This window comes from Ranitomeya imitator, chromosome 5, assembly GCF_032444005.1.
Source record: "Ranitomeya imitator isolate aRanImi1 chromosome 5, aRanImi1.pri, whole genome shotgun sequence".
Classification (NCBI taxonomy): domain Eukaryota; kingdom Metazoa; phylum Chordata; class Amphibia; order Anura; family Dendrobatidae; genus Ranitomeya; species Ranitomeya imitator.
The window spans coordinates 173963120-173979849 of record NC_091286.1 but is presented as its reverse complement, the minus strand read 5'-3'; the positions used below and the strand labels follow the sequence as shown (position 1 = coordinate 173979849).

The following is a 16730-nucleotide window of genomic DNA, read 5'->3' as shown; positions in this document are numbered from 1 at the left end:
CACCCCTCAGCAACAACCACGATCAGTGCTAGCACCGATCAAAGGCATTTAACCCTTCTGATGGCACTGTCAGTAGTGACAGGGAGCCAACTCCATGCGCGCTTATGTCAGGACAACGCAATGCAATTGTGTTGTCCTGATGGTCTGCATGGAAACTCGCAGCCGCAAGATGGCCGTGTGGTCCTTTAGGAAAAGTGGCATGTCAGTGCTTGCTCAGAGCAGAACCTAACACACCTCATTCCCTGCCTATCAGACGCTGATGTGATGATCCTGAGACAATGTAAAAAAAAAAAAATTAAAAAGTGTAAAAATGTTTTTTAAATAAATTCCCAAATAAAGAACAAAATTAAAAGAAACAAATATTTTTCTAATAAATACATTTATTTATGCAAATAAACAATAAAATTACACATATTTGGTATTAACCTGCTCTATAAAACTGTTCCACTAGTTAACCCCTTCAATGCACACCATAGAAAAAAAAACAAGGCAAAAAACAATGCTTTATCATCATACCACCAAACATAAAGTGCATTAAAACATGATCAAAAAGATGAATGTAAATAAAAATGGTACTGCTGAAAATGTCCTCTTCTTTCCCAAATAAAAAGCAGCCATATGGCTCCATCAGCAGAAAAACAGGGCTGTGGAGTCGGAGTCGTGGAGTCGGAGTCGGACTTCGTTTTGGTTGGAGTCGGTAGAAATGTACCGACTCCGACTCCAGCTTTAAAAAAAATGTATTAATATTGCATAATTGAATTTTCATATGAGTTTTATAAATGTTACTAAAATATCTATGTTCTTTCAAATTATGAACAACAGTGATAAGCAGTTCTGCTGGAGACATTTCTTACTTCTTGTGTGTCACTGTTCTCCACTGCCCTTATCTAATCTTATACTTGGTTAACCTCATGCTGCCTCAACCCCCCTACTTACAATGCATGAAACTGAAAGTGAAAATGTGTTCAAAGAACACAGCCAGTACATTTCAGCAGAATTTTTCATGTGCACTAAAAGAAATTGAGAAATTTGACCGTTCATCAAAAATAACAGTGCAACAAGCGATTCCTCTGTATCCTGACATTGTCAGAGATGTTGCCTGAGTGGTTACTGCTTTGCCACCAACCCAAGTTAGTGTAGAGAGGTTGTTCTCTGCTCTCAAAATAATTAGATCAGATTTCAGGGCATCCATGAAGGAGGATCTGACAGAGGCAATACTTTTTCTGAGGACAAATTTATAGATTTCTTCTTATTAACTGCATAACAGTGTTTATTGCATATTTACTTACAAGAGTTTATAAAAGTTTATAAAAGTTATTTGCTATATTCTAATTGTATTCTAATAAATATAGTTTTTGCTCTAAGTGGTCTGATTACTTATATGATGGTGTGATTACTTATATGATGGTGAGAAACTGAATAAGCATGATGTTAATATTTGACAACAGTAAATTTATTGTTACGAATTGGCCATTTATGAAGGAGCCGGAGTTGGAAACTGATAAAATCCAGGAGTTGGAGTCGCAACTGTGGCTTACCGACTCCACAGGCCTGCAGAAAAATCAAAAAGTTATAGCTCTCAGAATAAAGCAATGCAACAATAATTTTTTCTATAAAAAAGTTTTTATTGTGTAAAAGCAGCTAAAAATATAAATTGGGTATTGCTGTAATCATACTGACCCGAAGAACAAAGCTGCCTTACCAATTTTACCACACACGGAACGGTATAAAAAAAATAAAAACAAAAAGCAATTCCTGAATTGATGGTTTTTGTACATTCTGTCTCCACAAATTGGAATAGAAAGCAAAAAAAAGTCATATGCCCAAAAAAGATACCAATAAAAACGTCAGCTTGTCCTGCAAAAACCAGCCCTCACATCACTCTGTTGGCTGAAATATGGAAAAATTATAGCTGTTTAAATATTGTGATGCGAAAACTAGTTTTCGCTATTAGAAACATCTTTTAGTGTGCGACAGCAGATGAACATAAAATCCCAATATAAACCTGCTATCGCTGTAATCGCGCCGACCTGAAGAATGAAGTCGCCTAACCACTTATACCGCACGACGAGGAACTAAGAAAAAAATAAATAAAACCAAATGTTCACATGCTGTTGATTTTTTCATTCTGCCTCCCAAAGATCACAGTAAGGCTTGGCACACATTTATCCTGTGCTCTGCACTGAGCGCTTTCACCAGGGTTTCTGTGTAAATCTCAGAAATACATGATTTAGAAAGACTCCCCGCAGAAGATTTCCTGTAATGAGGCAGATTAAGGCACTGTGGATGTCATAGGACCTGTGATCCGGCAGTGTTTGTCTTTTTAGGATTGCATAAAAGTGCTATTGGCCACAGTTTTGTGCACTTCTAAAAAGGACAATGCTGAACAGAGGCCAGACAAAGTCCATGGTAACTCTGCTTTCTCATTATAGTGAATGGATCCCTCGGGGGTTTCATCTGTCATGTCACTCAGAGATTTAGTTGGAAACCCCAAAGTAAGTGCTCAGTGTAGAGCGCAGGATAAATGTGATCCCAAATGTTATATAAAATGTTCCCAATAGTAGTGGAGCAGGAAAGACGTGCCTGGCTGGAGCTCCGATTACCCTGAACCATAACCCGCAGCTATATTACCCAGAGAGATCTGGTACCGGTATCGCTGGGCTCCCCTGGGCACCTGGAGGCATCCGGCTTCTGAGGAGGTCGGTATCACGGCCGCAGCTGGATTTAATCCAGAGATACCTTGGTGGAGAGCAGTGTCTGCATGAGGCGGCAGCCATTTTCTAACAGTGCACCTGGAAGGCGAGGGACACGGAGTGCTGGTACTTGGCTCTGGACGGACTAGCTGGAAATCCTGGAGGTATGAGAGGGGGAATGTGCAGTGTGTGCCCTGAGAGACGGGGACCCGTGCTCCCTCATTAACTACATAAACACTGGCCGGCTCCCAGCGTCTGCATTAGTCTGCATTATTGTCTGTGCTCCTCCCCTCTGCTCCCTCAGCCTGCACCGAGGATAAACCTGCTAGAGATCCAACTTATCACTCACCCTGCTGAGTTTCTGTTGTCTCCTATCGCTGGGGCTACTGTTATCTCTCATTACGCTGCAGAGAGGAAGGGAGTGCATTGAACAGAGATACTGTATACTGTATGCTGGACTCTTTTGGTTCTCAGCCTTGCTTCCCTGACCCTCCTCTCCCCTGGGGTCATAATTGCAACAATTTACTGACTTTACAGTGCACTGTTTTGCTGAGCCTGCAGGCTCCATAGCTACATTGAGCTATACAAGTATACTCTGGCACGCTAGGCTAATTCTGTCTGCATTCCACTAAAGTGTCATATACAGTGGGATAAAGAGGGTGCCCTAGAAGAAAGACGTTTGGTGACACCTAGTGCTCAATCTAAGAACTGGTGATACATTCTATAATACACAAAAAAGACTCAGCTGGTCACCAACCGTCTTCACTGATACAATAGCGACACCTAGTGTCCATGTTGAGCTCTAATTCCGTGCACATTATGAGGATTACTTAAAAAATCCTCCTCTCGGCTATATACCATCATACCAACCCTCCCATCGCAGTTGGTATTTATCTCTGACAATCCTCCGCCACGTCTCCACCCCAAATAAGCCCAGCTTATAATACACCTTAAGACTTTTGTAATGCCTTAAAGTGCCCCCCCTATATCCGCTAGGGGTCGCTCTGCAATATGCCCTCCTACTGACCCTCTTTCCTTGAACGGGATAAGCACCACGGAGGCCCTTTCCTACTCAACTCGCCCTCATGCCTAAAGCAAGCAGAGCTAGCTCAAAACAACCCAGCAACAGATTTGCCGCTTTAACAGATCTGGACGGCGATATGTCTTCTGGCCCCTTCTCCCAGTCAGAATCCTCTAACTCGTCTATACCTGAGGGTGCGGACTCTGAAATGATTCCAGCTTTAACAACCAAGACCCCTAATACCTCAACCTCAGATCAATCTGCCTTACTATCACAGTTTCAATAAATTTTACACTCAGAATTACTCAAAATGTCAGAAAAATTGACCAAGGATTTAACCAAGGAGATCAGAGAACTCGGTTCACGTACCTCTGACCTGGAGGACAAAATGGACGCTACCCACACAACCCTTGCTACTCACGAGAAAGACATCGAGATGCTACACGACGAAATTCACACCCTTAACAACAGACTGGAGGATTTCGAAAATCGAGCCCGCAGGTGCAACATCAGAATCAGGGGCATACCCGAAACAATCACCGATCTCCAGTCCACGGCGACGGCTCTCTTTCAAGAACTAATACCAGGAATCCCTATAGAGCGCCCAGAAATGGACCGAATTTATAGAGCCCTGAGCAAACGCAAACCGGAAGGTCCACCAAGGGATATCATCCTTAAATTACATCATTACAAAACCAAGAAACAGCTCTTACAGGCAGCAAGAAATTCGTCACCGCTGGTATTCCAAGGCCACTCATATGAACTGTTCTCCGACTTGGCCCCTACTACCATCGCCAAAAGACGTGCTATGAAACCATACCTGGAGGTCCTACGCTCCAACAACATCAAGTACTGCTGGGGCTTCCCATTTAAACTGATCTTCTCTCATCTCGATATGGTCCATACAGTTCTCTCCCCTGAAGGAGCGAGCCGTTGCTTGTCTAAACTACAACTCATGGACCTCCCATCATCCCCCCCACCTTCTTCCTCGAGGCCCCAACCTGCGACCCTCCGTCCCAGACCACGTGATCCTCCGGCTCCCCCATGACGTGCTGGATATCCACTAACTTTAGTTCGTGCCTATACTACTCCATAGGCTTCTCTTCAGGACAACTTCATAGCGTAGTCCCGGATACAACACGCTAGCCTATACTTTATAATGTTCAATGGAACAAATAGTTCATATGTGTTCTTTTTCAGTTTATTGTTACAGGCGTTCTTGGAGCGTACAGCTCCACTACCTACCCTACAGAAGCCGTTACAGCTTTCGCTTCAACCGAACTTCCAGACTGACAACGCCATTTGACTTGCTCTTCACTTCAGACAAGTGACTATGTTTATTACACGAGTTTTCATAGTGTTTTTTTTTTTTTTTTTCTCTTTTCTCCTCTTTATAGCGTGTTAAGTTGTAGAATTCTGTCAGGCCTTTTAAATGGGCAGCCAGGTTTCAAATATTTCACTAGACCATATTAAGGCGTTAATTAACTATGTTTAATATAATGGTTATTTTCAGGTCTCGCACTACGCCCTCTATCCCTAATTCCCCCGGCACTATGAAAAGCCCACTCCTAGCCTGTGAAATTGAATTTTCAGTTTAACTTAACCCACTATCTCGTTCTCACTCCCGTTCTTCACGACATTTAAATATGTTTCATTGTGCCCCCTAGCGGACCCTCATGACCCCACAGTGTCCTTGTACACTGATGCTTCGCACTATGTGCTTAGCCAACAACAGTCCCACCCCCCCTTCCCAACGAGTTCTTCCTACCCTTTCCTAATCATAGTTATTGTTCAACCTGCCCTCCCTTCCATCCCTACTACTCGCCCGAGTACACTCTACCAATTTGGTCCACCTAACAATAATTTCTCTAACTCCGCCAACGACCCAAAACTTACTGCCAACATAAGCAAATTCAACAACCATCTATCATGCCATTAACGATCCTATCACACAATGTGAGGGGCCTAAATTCCCCTCACAAACGCACTAAGGCCTTTCGTTATTATAGATCCCAACAGGCAGATGTGGTTTGCCTCCAAGAGACGCACTTCTCAACCAGCTCCTACCCCAAATTTATGTCCACTTCGTATCCACTTTTCTACATGGCGAACGCCCCAAATAAAACCAAAGGAGTCGCGGTCTGTTTTAAAAAATCTGTCCCCTTCGTTTTTAAGTCGTCAGTGGCTGATAAGGAAGGACGCTATATCATGGTGACAGGTTCGATATCAGATGAACTGGTCACTTTAGTCTCCTATTATGCTCCCAACTCCCACCAAGCTGCCTTCTTTTCCCAGTTATTGGAATTAGTCTCCGAACATGCCCAAGGCACCACAATACTATGTGGAGACTCCAATTGCATACTGAAAGCTAGCCTTGATAAATCCTCAAGTCCCCATTCCTCTAATCCCCCGCAGCCTTACCCTTCTGCGGATTCAACCGCTCTTAATAAGATTCTCGCCCAACACCACTGGGTGGACTTATGGAGGGAGATCCACCCCTCCAATAGAGACTACACGTACTTCTCCGCACTCCACTTAGTGCACACTAGAATCGACCACATATTCGCTAACCCATCCTTCCTCCCAAACATCTCTAATATATCCATTCTTTCTACACCCTGGTCGGATCACTCCCCAAATCTCCTCACATGCTCGACGCTCCACCCACGGCCCCGCTCATTCAACTGGACTCTGAATGACTCACTGCTCTCTTATCCCGATATTTCTCAAAGGCTGAAAAATCACATTGATGATTATTTCTCCTTGAATCAACATTCAGCTACATCGCCAATCTCCCTTTGGGAAGCACATAAAGCAGTGCTTAGAGGTCTCTGCATTCAAGAGGCCTCCCGCAAGAAAAAAGACAGGAACGCGAGGATAGCTGAACTGGAGGGCAGGGTGTCAGCCTTAGAGTCTCAGATGAAAAGCACTCCTTCACCAACTACGTATCGCGACCTTCTCCATGCTCGCACTGAATTAGATCTTAGTCTCACTGAGATCGCAGACCGGGCCATACGATGGTCACAGCAACGCTTCTACGCTCTCAATAATAAAAATAACTCTAATTTAGCTCGACGCTTAAAATGCCTACCCTTACCCAGGCCCCCTATTCGAATACGCACACCTGCTGGTATCACATCTAATCCACAACAAATTTCCCACTTTTTCCAACAAAAACTTAGGCAGCTGTACAAGGCCCCAATTACCTCGAATTCAGAAACGATAGAGACATTTTTAGACTCTATTCCCCTTCCAGCTCTTAGCTCTGATTTGATTGAACTCCTCAACCAAGCCGTAACGCCAAGTGAAATCGAACTAGCCATTCAACACTTGAAAACCAATAAAAAACCAGGCCCCGATGGTTTTACGGCCCTCTACTACAAGAAATATGCTCCAATTCTGATCCCCCACCTCACTAATTACTTTAACTCTTTGAGAGAAGGCAATAAGCCAGGTGCAGCCTCTCTAATTGCTGCAATATCTATGATACCTAAACCCAACACAGACCACCTACTCTGGTCTAATTATAGACCAATATCCCTTATCAACATAGATCTCAAAATTTTAGCCAAAATATTATCCCAAAGACTGAACTCTGGCCTGGGTACCCTAATCCACAAAGATCAAGTGGGTTTTGTCCCTCGGAGACAAGCTTCAGACAATATAGGGAGGGTCTCCCATCTGTTGCACCTCTGCAAACACCGTGACATACCAAGTATGCTACTGTCATTAGACTTCAAGAAAGCCTTTGACTCTATCTCATGGCCATATTTGTTTGCGGTGCTGCGGAGATGGAAGTTTCCCGACCACTTTCTCTCTTGGATTTACGCTCTCTATAGCTCCCCTTCGGCCTACGTACGTTATAATGGCTTTTCCTCCACGTATTTCCCTATTAGTAGGGGAACCAGGCAGGGATGTCCCCTTTCACCCCTGTTGTTTCTTTTGGCGCTTGAACCTTTAGCTATTCATATGCGCCTTAATTCTGAAGTTCAGGGAGTGGAAGTGGCGTCAGTTTCTCATAAACTTCTTTTATTTGCTGACGACATGCTTTTGCTTTTGTCGTCCCCTAAGACATCCTTGCCGGCCCTCTTACATACCCTAGAAAGCTTCGAAACTATATCCGGCCTCCACTTAAACACCAGCAAATCCTACGCTATGAACATATCCCTTTCGCAACCTACTGTATCACTACTTCAGCACAACTTTCCGTTCCAATGGGCCACTGACCATTTGGACTATTTGGGGATTAAACTAACAGCTCACCTAGACTCCCTTTATGCAGCTAATTATCCTCCTATGCTCCGGAAACTTCGCCTTCTGCTCCAATCATGGGAGAAACTACATCTCTCTTGGTTGGGCCGAGTACGTGCGCTAAAAATGACAATCCTCCCTAAATTGCTCTATCTATTTCGCGTTCTGCCTATACCTATCCCCTCACACTTCCTTAAAACGGCCCAAAGATCTATAGACACCTTCGTATGGAGGCATCCCGAGAGTTAACAAGGCTACTTTATACCGCCATCGCCTAAAGGGGGGTTTGGGAGTCCCCAACCTCTTGAAATATTACCGCGCAGCTCAATTAGGCCAACTGACTTTATACCATGCTTATAACGAACCCCCATTATGGCTATCCCTGGAAGCATTCGAAATGCAACCCAGTACTCTAGACACAGTACTATGGATCCTCCCAACTCAACGCAAACATATCTCGAACCCCATTATAAAGCATTCTCTTACAATCTGGGACACTTTAAAATATTCCTCACAACTGATCTCACCCTTTTTACCCCTCGCTCCCATTTGGGGTAATACCCTATTCCCCCCAGGCGTGGGATCTATCAAAAGTTTTTATAGATGGGTCGAAGCCGGCATAACCAGGGTTCACCAGCTGTTCAATATTGATGGGATAATCCCATTCGCGGCTCTACAGGAAAAGTACCACTTCCCCTCCGGAGAAATCTTTCGATACTTACAATTAAAAAACTTTGCCAACTCCTTATTAAAAAATTCTACCCCTCCTTACTCCATGACCCCTTTTGAACAAAAGTGTCGTCAAAACCCACATGCCTCGGGGATTATTTCTCTCCTCTACTCATACATTAATGCCCCTTCCCATAGGCATTGTTTGAAATATACCGTTCGTTGGGAGTCGGACATCAGATCTACCCTGACAGACTCGGAATGGTCCCAAATTTGGTCATCTACTGGAGGAATGTTAAACACACTCATGTTAGAAACCAACTACAAAGTGTTAACCCGATGGTATCTGACCCCCGCTAGAGTAGCTAAAGCTGTGGCTAACCACTCCCCAAATTGCTTCAGAGGTTGCAATTCAACAGGAGACATGTTCCATATATGGTGGCTTTGCCCGATTGTCAGAAGGTTCTGGATTAGGATATACCATTTGGTTTTTTCCATAGCGAACATTAACCTTAAAAAAAACCCATGGGAGGCACTACTTAACAAGCGCATCCCCAACATCCCTAATCATACCCGATCCCTTATCTCATTTATATTTTTAGCAGCGAAACAAATCATTGCTTTGGCATGGAAAAAACCAAACTTAGACTTTTCCGCGGTCAAAACACGCCTCACCTGGTACATGATCAACGAGAAATTGTCGGCTATACTAATGGAAAAAGTTGGAAAATTCGAGAAAATGTGGCTCCCCTGGGCGGAATACACCAACCATACCCCTTTTGCCACACCGGTACTATACCCAACTAACTACATTCAGTCGGATTCAGAATAACCTACCAAACCCTTTAGACGTTATACACCTCTTTACTCGGGCTCCCCTCCCCCACTCCCCCTTTCCCTTACTTTGGTTAGGTTGTATGATTGCATGTCAGTTAACCACATGCACTATTGTTCAGATTGTATGTAAAGACTTATCCTGATTTTTTTTGATTATCTTGATTATCGCGTAAATGTAAACCGAAAACTTTCAATAAAAATTTGTTTAAAAAAAAAAAAATGTTCCCAATAAAAGCTTCAACTCGATGCACAAAAAGAGCAAACCCTCACTCAGATCTGTCTTCTTTTAACAGAAATCTAGGGGGCTTCCACTTTGCTGGTAGTACAAAGTCTCTGGAAAAGCGAAATGGCTCCCCCCAAAGAAATTCAAAATTTTTATGAACGAAAAGTAAATGTTTATTTTTTCCTTCCACATTCCATTAATTCCTGTGAAGCACCTGAAGGGTTAATAAACTTCTTGAATGTGGTTTTGAGTATCTTGGGGTGCAGTTTTTAGAATGGTGTCACTTTAGGGTTTTTCTGTCATGCAGGCCCCTCAAAGTCACTTAAAATGTAAGGTGATCCCTAAAAAAAAATTGGTTTTGCTAATGTTGTTGTAAAAATGAGAAATCGCTGGTCAACTTTTAACTCTTGTAACTTCCTAACAAAACAATTGTTTCAAAAATTGAGCTGATGTAGACATGTGAGAAATTTTATTTATTAACTATTTGGTGCTATATGACAGATTTAGCCCCTTAGCGACCGCCGATACGCCTTTTAACGGCGGCCGCTAAGGGTACTTAAAGCACAGCGCCGTTAATTAACGGCATTGTGGAAAAAGTGAATAGCGCCCCCCAGAGTCGGATTTTCTCCGGGGTCTCGGCTGCCGGGGATAGCCGAGACCCCAGAGAACATGATTCGTGGGGTTTTTAACCGACCCCGCATTTGCGATCGCCGGTAATTAACCGTTTACCGGCGATCGCAAAAAAAAACAAAACGCGATCTCTTTTTAATTTCTCTGTCCTCTGATGTGATCGCACATCAGAGGACAGAGAAAAGGGGTCCCAGGTAACCCCCCGATACTCACCTATCTCCCCCGGTGCTCCTCATGGCTTCTGGTGGGCGCCGCCATCTTCAAAATGGCGGGCGCAGTGCGCCCGCCGGCCGGCACCGGGAGAATCTTTGGGGTCTCGGCTGCCGGGGGTAGCCGAGACCCCAAAGAACATGATCGGGGTCGGTTTTACCGACCCCTGTTTTGCGATCGCCGGTAATTAACTGTTTACCGGCGACTGCAAAAAAACAAAAAAAACAAAATGTAATTCTCTGTCCTCTGATGTGATCGCACATCAGAGGACAGAGAAATAGGGGGATTCGGGGACCCTATTATACTTACCGGTGTCCCTGGGTCCTCCTGCTGCTCCTCCTGGCCGCCGGCATCTTCTGGGCAAAAGAAAATGGCGGGCGCATGCGCAGTGCGCCCGCCATCTATTGCCATCTGCCGGCCGACAGGAGAAGAGCAGTTGGTGTTAAAATTAGGGTTAGGGTTAGGGCTAGGGTTAGAGCTAGGGTTAGAGCTAGGGTTAGGGCTAGGGTTAGGGTTAGGGTTGGGGCTAAATTCAGGGTTAGGGTTCTTTCACACTTACGTCGGTACGGGGTCGTCGCAATGCGTTGGCCCGACATACCGACGCACGTTGTGAAAATTGTGCACATCGTGGGCAGCGGATGTAGTTTTTCAACGCATCCGCTCCCCAATCTATGTCCTGGGGAGGAGGGGGCGGAGTTACGGCCACGCATGCGCGGTCAGAAATGGCGGACGCGACATACAAAAAAAGTTACATTGAACGTTTTTTGTGCCGACGGTCCGCCAAAACAAAGCTGATCCAGTGCACAACGGACGCGACGTGTGGCAAAAAAACGCATCCTGCGGGCACATTTGGAGGATCCGTTTTTTGTCCAAAACGACGGATTGCGACGGATGCCAAACGACGCAAGTGTGAAAGTAGCCTTAGGGTTAGGGTTGGGGCTAAAGTTAGGGCTAGGGTTGGGGATAAAGTTAGGGTTAGATTTAAGGTTAGGGTTTGGATTAGAGTTGGTATTAGGGTTAGGGTTGGCATTAGGGTTACGCTTGGGATTAGGGTTAGGTTTGGGATTAGGGTTAAGGTTAGGGGTGTATTGGGATTAGGGTTACGTTTGAGGTTAGGGTTGAGATTAGGATTAGGGGTGTGTTGGATTTAGGGTTTTGATTAGGGTTATGGTTAGGGTTTACATTAGGGTTGTTTTGGGTCAAGGGTTGTGATTATCGTTAGGGTTAGTGATTAGGATTATGGATCGGGTTGGGATTAGGGTTAGGGGTGTGTTGGGGTTAGGGTTGGAGCTAGAATTGGGGGGGTTTCCACTGTTTAGTTACATCAGGGGGTCTCCAAACACGACAGCCAATTTTGCGCTCAAAAAGTCAAATGGTGCTCCCTCCCTTCTGAGCTCTGCCGTGCGCCCAAACAGTGGGTTACCCCCACATATGGGGCATCAGCTTACTTGGGATAAATTGGACAACAACCTTTGGGGTCCAATTTCTCCTGTTACCCTTGTGAAAATAAATACTTGGGGGCTACAAAATCTTTTTTTGTGGAAAAAAAAAATATTTTTTTATTTTCACGACTCTGAATTCTAAACTTCTGTGAAGCACCTGGGCATTCAAAGTTCTCACCGCACATCTAGATAAGTTCCTTGGGGGGTTTAGTTTCCAAAATGGGGTCACTTGTGGGGGGATACTACGGTTTAGGTACATCAGGGGCTCTGCAAACGCAACATATACCCACAGACCATTCTATCTAAGTCTGCATTGCAAAACAGCGCTCCTTCCCTTCCGAGCTCTGCCGTGCACCCAAACAGTGGTTTACCCCCACATATGGGGCATCAGCATACTCGGGATAAATTGGACAACAACTTTTGGGGTCCAATTTCTCCTGTTACCCTTGTGAAAATAAAAACTTGGGGGCTACAAAATCTTTTTTGTGGAAAAAAAAAATATTTTTTTAATTTCACGACTCTGAATTCTAAACTTCTGTGAAGCACTTGGGCATTCAAAGTTCTCACCACACATCTAGATAAGTTCCATGGGGGGTCTAGTTTCCAAAATGGGGTCACTTGTGGGGGGTTACTACTGTTTAGGCACATCAGGGGCTCTCCAAATGGCGTCCAATCTCAATTCCTGCCAATTCTACATTGAAAAAGTAAAACGGCGCTCCTTCACTTCCAAGCTCTACGGTGCGCCCAAACAGTGGTTTACCCCCACATATTGGGTATCAACGTACTCAGGAGAAATTGCACTACAACTTTTGTGGTCTAATTTCTCCTGTTACTCTTGTGAAAATAAAAATTTGGGGGCAAAAAGATCATTTTTGTAGAAAAAATGCGATTTTTTATTTTCACGGCTCAACGTTATAAACTTCTGTGAAGCACATGGGGGTTCAAAGTGCTCACCACACATCTAGATAAGTTCCTTAAGGGGTCTAGTTTCCAAAATGGTGTCACTTGTGGGGGGTTTCCACTGTTTAGGCACATCAGGGGCTCTCTAAACCTGACATGGCGTCCGATCTCAATTCCAGCCAATTCTGCATTGAAAAAGTCAAACGGCGCTCCCTTCACTTCCAAGTTCTGCGGTGCGCCCAAACAGTGGTTTACCCCCACATATGGGGTATTGGCGTATTCAGGAGAAATTGCATAACAAAATTTATGGTTACATTTCTGTTTTTACACTTGTGAAAATAAAAAAAATGGTTCTTAATTAAAATGTTTGCAAAAAAAAGTTAAATGTTCATTTTTTCCTTCCACATCGTTTCAGTTCCTGTGAAGCACGTAAAGGGTTAATAAACTTCTTGAATGTGGTTTTGAGAACCTTGAGGGGTGTAGTTTTTAGAATGGTGTCATACTTCGTTATTTTCTATCATATAGACCCCTCAAAATGACTTCAAATGTGATGTGGTCCGTAAAAAAAAAGGTGTTGTAAAAATGAGAAATTGCTGGTCAACTTTTAACCCTTATAACTCCCTAACAAAAATAAATTTTGTTTCCAAAATTGTGCTGATGTAAAGTAGACATGTGGGAAATGTTATTTATTAACTATTTTTTGTGGCATATCTCTCTGATTTAAGGGCATAAAAATACAAAATTTTAAAATTGCAAAATTTTAAATTTTTTTGCCATATTTCCGTTTTTTTCATAAATAATCACAAGTAATATCGAAGAAATGTTACCACTAACATGAAGTACAATATGTCACGAAAAAACAGTCTCAGAATCAGCGGGATCCGTTGAAGCGTTCCAGAGTTATAACCTCATAAATTGACAGTGATCAGAATTGCAAAAATTGGCTCGGTCATTAAGTACCAAATTGGCTCTGTCACTAAGGGGTTAAGGGCATAAAAATTAAAAGTTTGAAACTTGCTAAATTTTCTAAATTTTTGCCAAATTTCCGATTTTTTTTCACAAATAAACACAAGCCATATTAAGTTTTACCACTATCATGAAGTACAACATTCTCAGAATCATTGGGATCCATTGAAGCAATTCAGAGTCATGACCCCATAAAATGACAGTGGTCAGAATTGTAAAAATTAGCCTGGTCAAGAAAGTGAATACAGGCTTCGGGGTGAACAGGTTAAAAATAGATACCAGAATTTTCTGTAAATCTTCAGAGTCTGGAAGACCCCTCACTTTTTTTTTATTTTTGTGTCTCCCTCTATTATCGATATCCTCCAATTGGTGGTTCGTAACCTGTCACCAGTTTTTTAGTGTGTGAACTAATGCCATCACCTTTCGGAGTACATGTACATTACACAAATGTGTCCATCGTCCCCTTATTCCGCCCCGGTAATGTCATTCTGGCTAGGTGGTTCCAGTAAAAAGGAGCTGTAATGACGTTTCCCAGGCACATGCGCAGTTATGTTTTGTGCTCTATTCGCAGTAGGGCAAAGCAAAGTGCACCTGCGCCTGCTGACGAAGCTAGTGCAGAGGCACAAGATTTTTTGGCTATGTGGATGACCCTATATGCGTCATCCACATCAAAGACGGAGGGCGGCTTTTGAGGGCTAAGTCTCAGATGACGAGAAATGATACCTACCGGTCTATCGCGGATGACGAGAAATTATGCCTATCAGACCTAACCAAATGAATTTACATAGAGCGCAGGAGAAAATAAAAAGGTATTTTTTGTGGTATACAGGGGGATTTAGGAGATGATGGACACATTTAATTAATGCAGTACTGCTCAGAAAGGTGGTGACATTGGTTCAAACCCTAAAGAACTGGTAACAGAGACTCTTTAAGAGCTTCTGAGTGGGAGGCACCCACCTCTGGTAGCAGAGTGACATGTTTACTTTTGTCATTGTGGCCTCCTACAGCTATTCCTCACTGCCTGCAATAAATGTAATACAGTGGGTACGGAAAGTATTCAGACCCCTTTACATTTTTCATTCTTTGATATTTTGGCTGTGTGCTTAGGGTCATTGTCTTGTTGGAAGATGAACCTTCGGCCAAGTCTAAGGTCCAGAACACTCTGGAAGAGGTTTACTTCCAGGATATCTCTGTACTTGGCCGCATTCATTTTCCTTCATTGGCAACCAGTCGTCCTGTCCCTGCAGCTGAAAAACACCCCCATAGTATGATGCTGCCACCACCATGTTTCACTGTTGGGATTGTATTGGGCAGGTGATGAGCAGTGCCTGGTTTTCTCCACACATAATGCTTAGAATTTTCATCAAAAAGGTCTATCTTCGTCTCATCAGACCAGAGAATCTTATTTGTCATGGTCTGCGAGTCCATAATGTGTTTTTTTTAGCAAACTCTATGCGGGCTTTCATATATCTTGCACTGAGGAGAGACCTCCATCGGGTCACTCTGCCATAAAGACCCGACTGGTGGAGGGTTGCAGTGATAGTTGCCTTTGTGGAACTTTCTCCCATCTCCCTACTGCATCTCTGGAGCTCAGCCACAGTGATCTTGGGGTTCTTCTTTACCTCTCTCACCAAGTCTCTTCTCCCATGACTGCTCAGTTTGGCTGGACAGCCAGGTCTAGGAAGACTTCTGGTGGTCCCAAACTTCTTCCATTTAAGGTTTATGGAGGTCACTGTGCTCTTAGGAACCTTGAGTACTGCAAAAATTCATTTGTAACCTTGGCCAAATCTGTGCCTTGCCACAATTATGTATCTCAGCTCCTTGGCCAGTTTCTTTGACCTCATGATTCTCATTTGGTCTGACATGCACTTTGGGCTGTGAGGACCTATATAGACAGGTGTGTGTCTTTCCAAATCAAGTCCTATCAGTTTAATTAAATACAGCTGGAGCCCAATGAAGGAGTAGAACCATCTCAAGGAGGATCACAAGGAAGTGGACAGCATGTGACTTAAATATGAGTGTCTGAGCAAATGGTCTGAATACTTATGACTATGTGATATTTCAGTTTTTCTTTTTTAATAAATTTGCAAAAATTTCAACATTTCAGTTTTTCTTCAGTCAAGATGAACATTTTACCTTATTCCTAATACTGATAATTACAATGACAATCCTGTTTCTCATATTGCACAGGTGTTACAATGCTGTGAAAGTCTTCAGAAATGGGAGCTACTTCCAATTCCCTCACTGGAGCATCCCAGTAAAACTACTGAGTAAGTGTTTTTTTACTTTACAATAGAAATGTAAAACAAACTGTTTTTATGCTTTTCTACTCTTTTGCACTGCACTATTTAGATCATAAATGAAAATTTACCCTGATGGTGGGATATGGACATGCTGTCTCATTTTATAGCACATTTTTATCTGAAATCCTTTAAGACCATTTAACAGAATCTGTTTCCATAGATCGACAATTGCATTAATAATAATTAATGTTTTCTCATTAGGCCTCAGGACAACGTTGATGCTTCTCTGTCTTTTTTCTCTGAAATAAGGAAAATTCTTTCTCTTCTGCATCTCCAAGGAAAAAAATGTTGTTTTACTGAGGACTGCAGCAGTTGGCTTCAGACGCACAGGTATATATGATCCATGTTAACTGTAATGTTAAGTCAGTCTGTAATAGCCCACCTTGCCTTATAAGACTAGCAGCACCATAAATAGGTAGTGCAGATGTGTATAAATGGACATTTCTTCATTGTTTTTGTGTATACAAATAGTCTAATATTTTCAGTGCAACTTGCTTATGTTGAGGGATCTTGAAATGGCTTTTTTTCCACACAGAGGATGGGCAAGAAATAAAATGCATTCCACTCTCTTCATTGAAATAAACC

At 43.1% G+C, this 16730-nt stretch overlaps 1 protein-coding gene and 1 long non-coding RNA gene across 11 annotated transcripts in view; one reads left to right on the top strand and one right to left on the bottom strand.

The window, feature by feature from the left end:
* Positions 1–16730, bottom strand: part of LOC138681653 (uncharacterized) — a 172457-nt gene that overhangs the window by 62328 nt on the left and 93399 nt on the right. The gene's annotated exons all lie outside the window — the stretch shown is intronic.
* Positions 1–16730, top strand: part of ERMARD (ER membrane associated RNA degradation) — a 591898-nt gene that overhangs the window by 505971 nt on the left and 69197 nt on the right. For all 10 annotated transcript variants that reach the window (XM_069769331.1, XM_069769332.1, XM_069769336.1 and 7 more), the window contains 2 exons: positions 16033–16112; positions 16347–16475. In XM_069769331.1, the coding sequence (XP_069625432.1) occupies positions 16033–16112; positions 16347–16475 (209 nt within the window). The remainder of the gene's footprint in view (positions 1–16032; positions 16113–16346; positions 16476–16730) is intronic.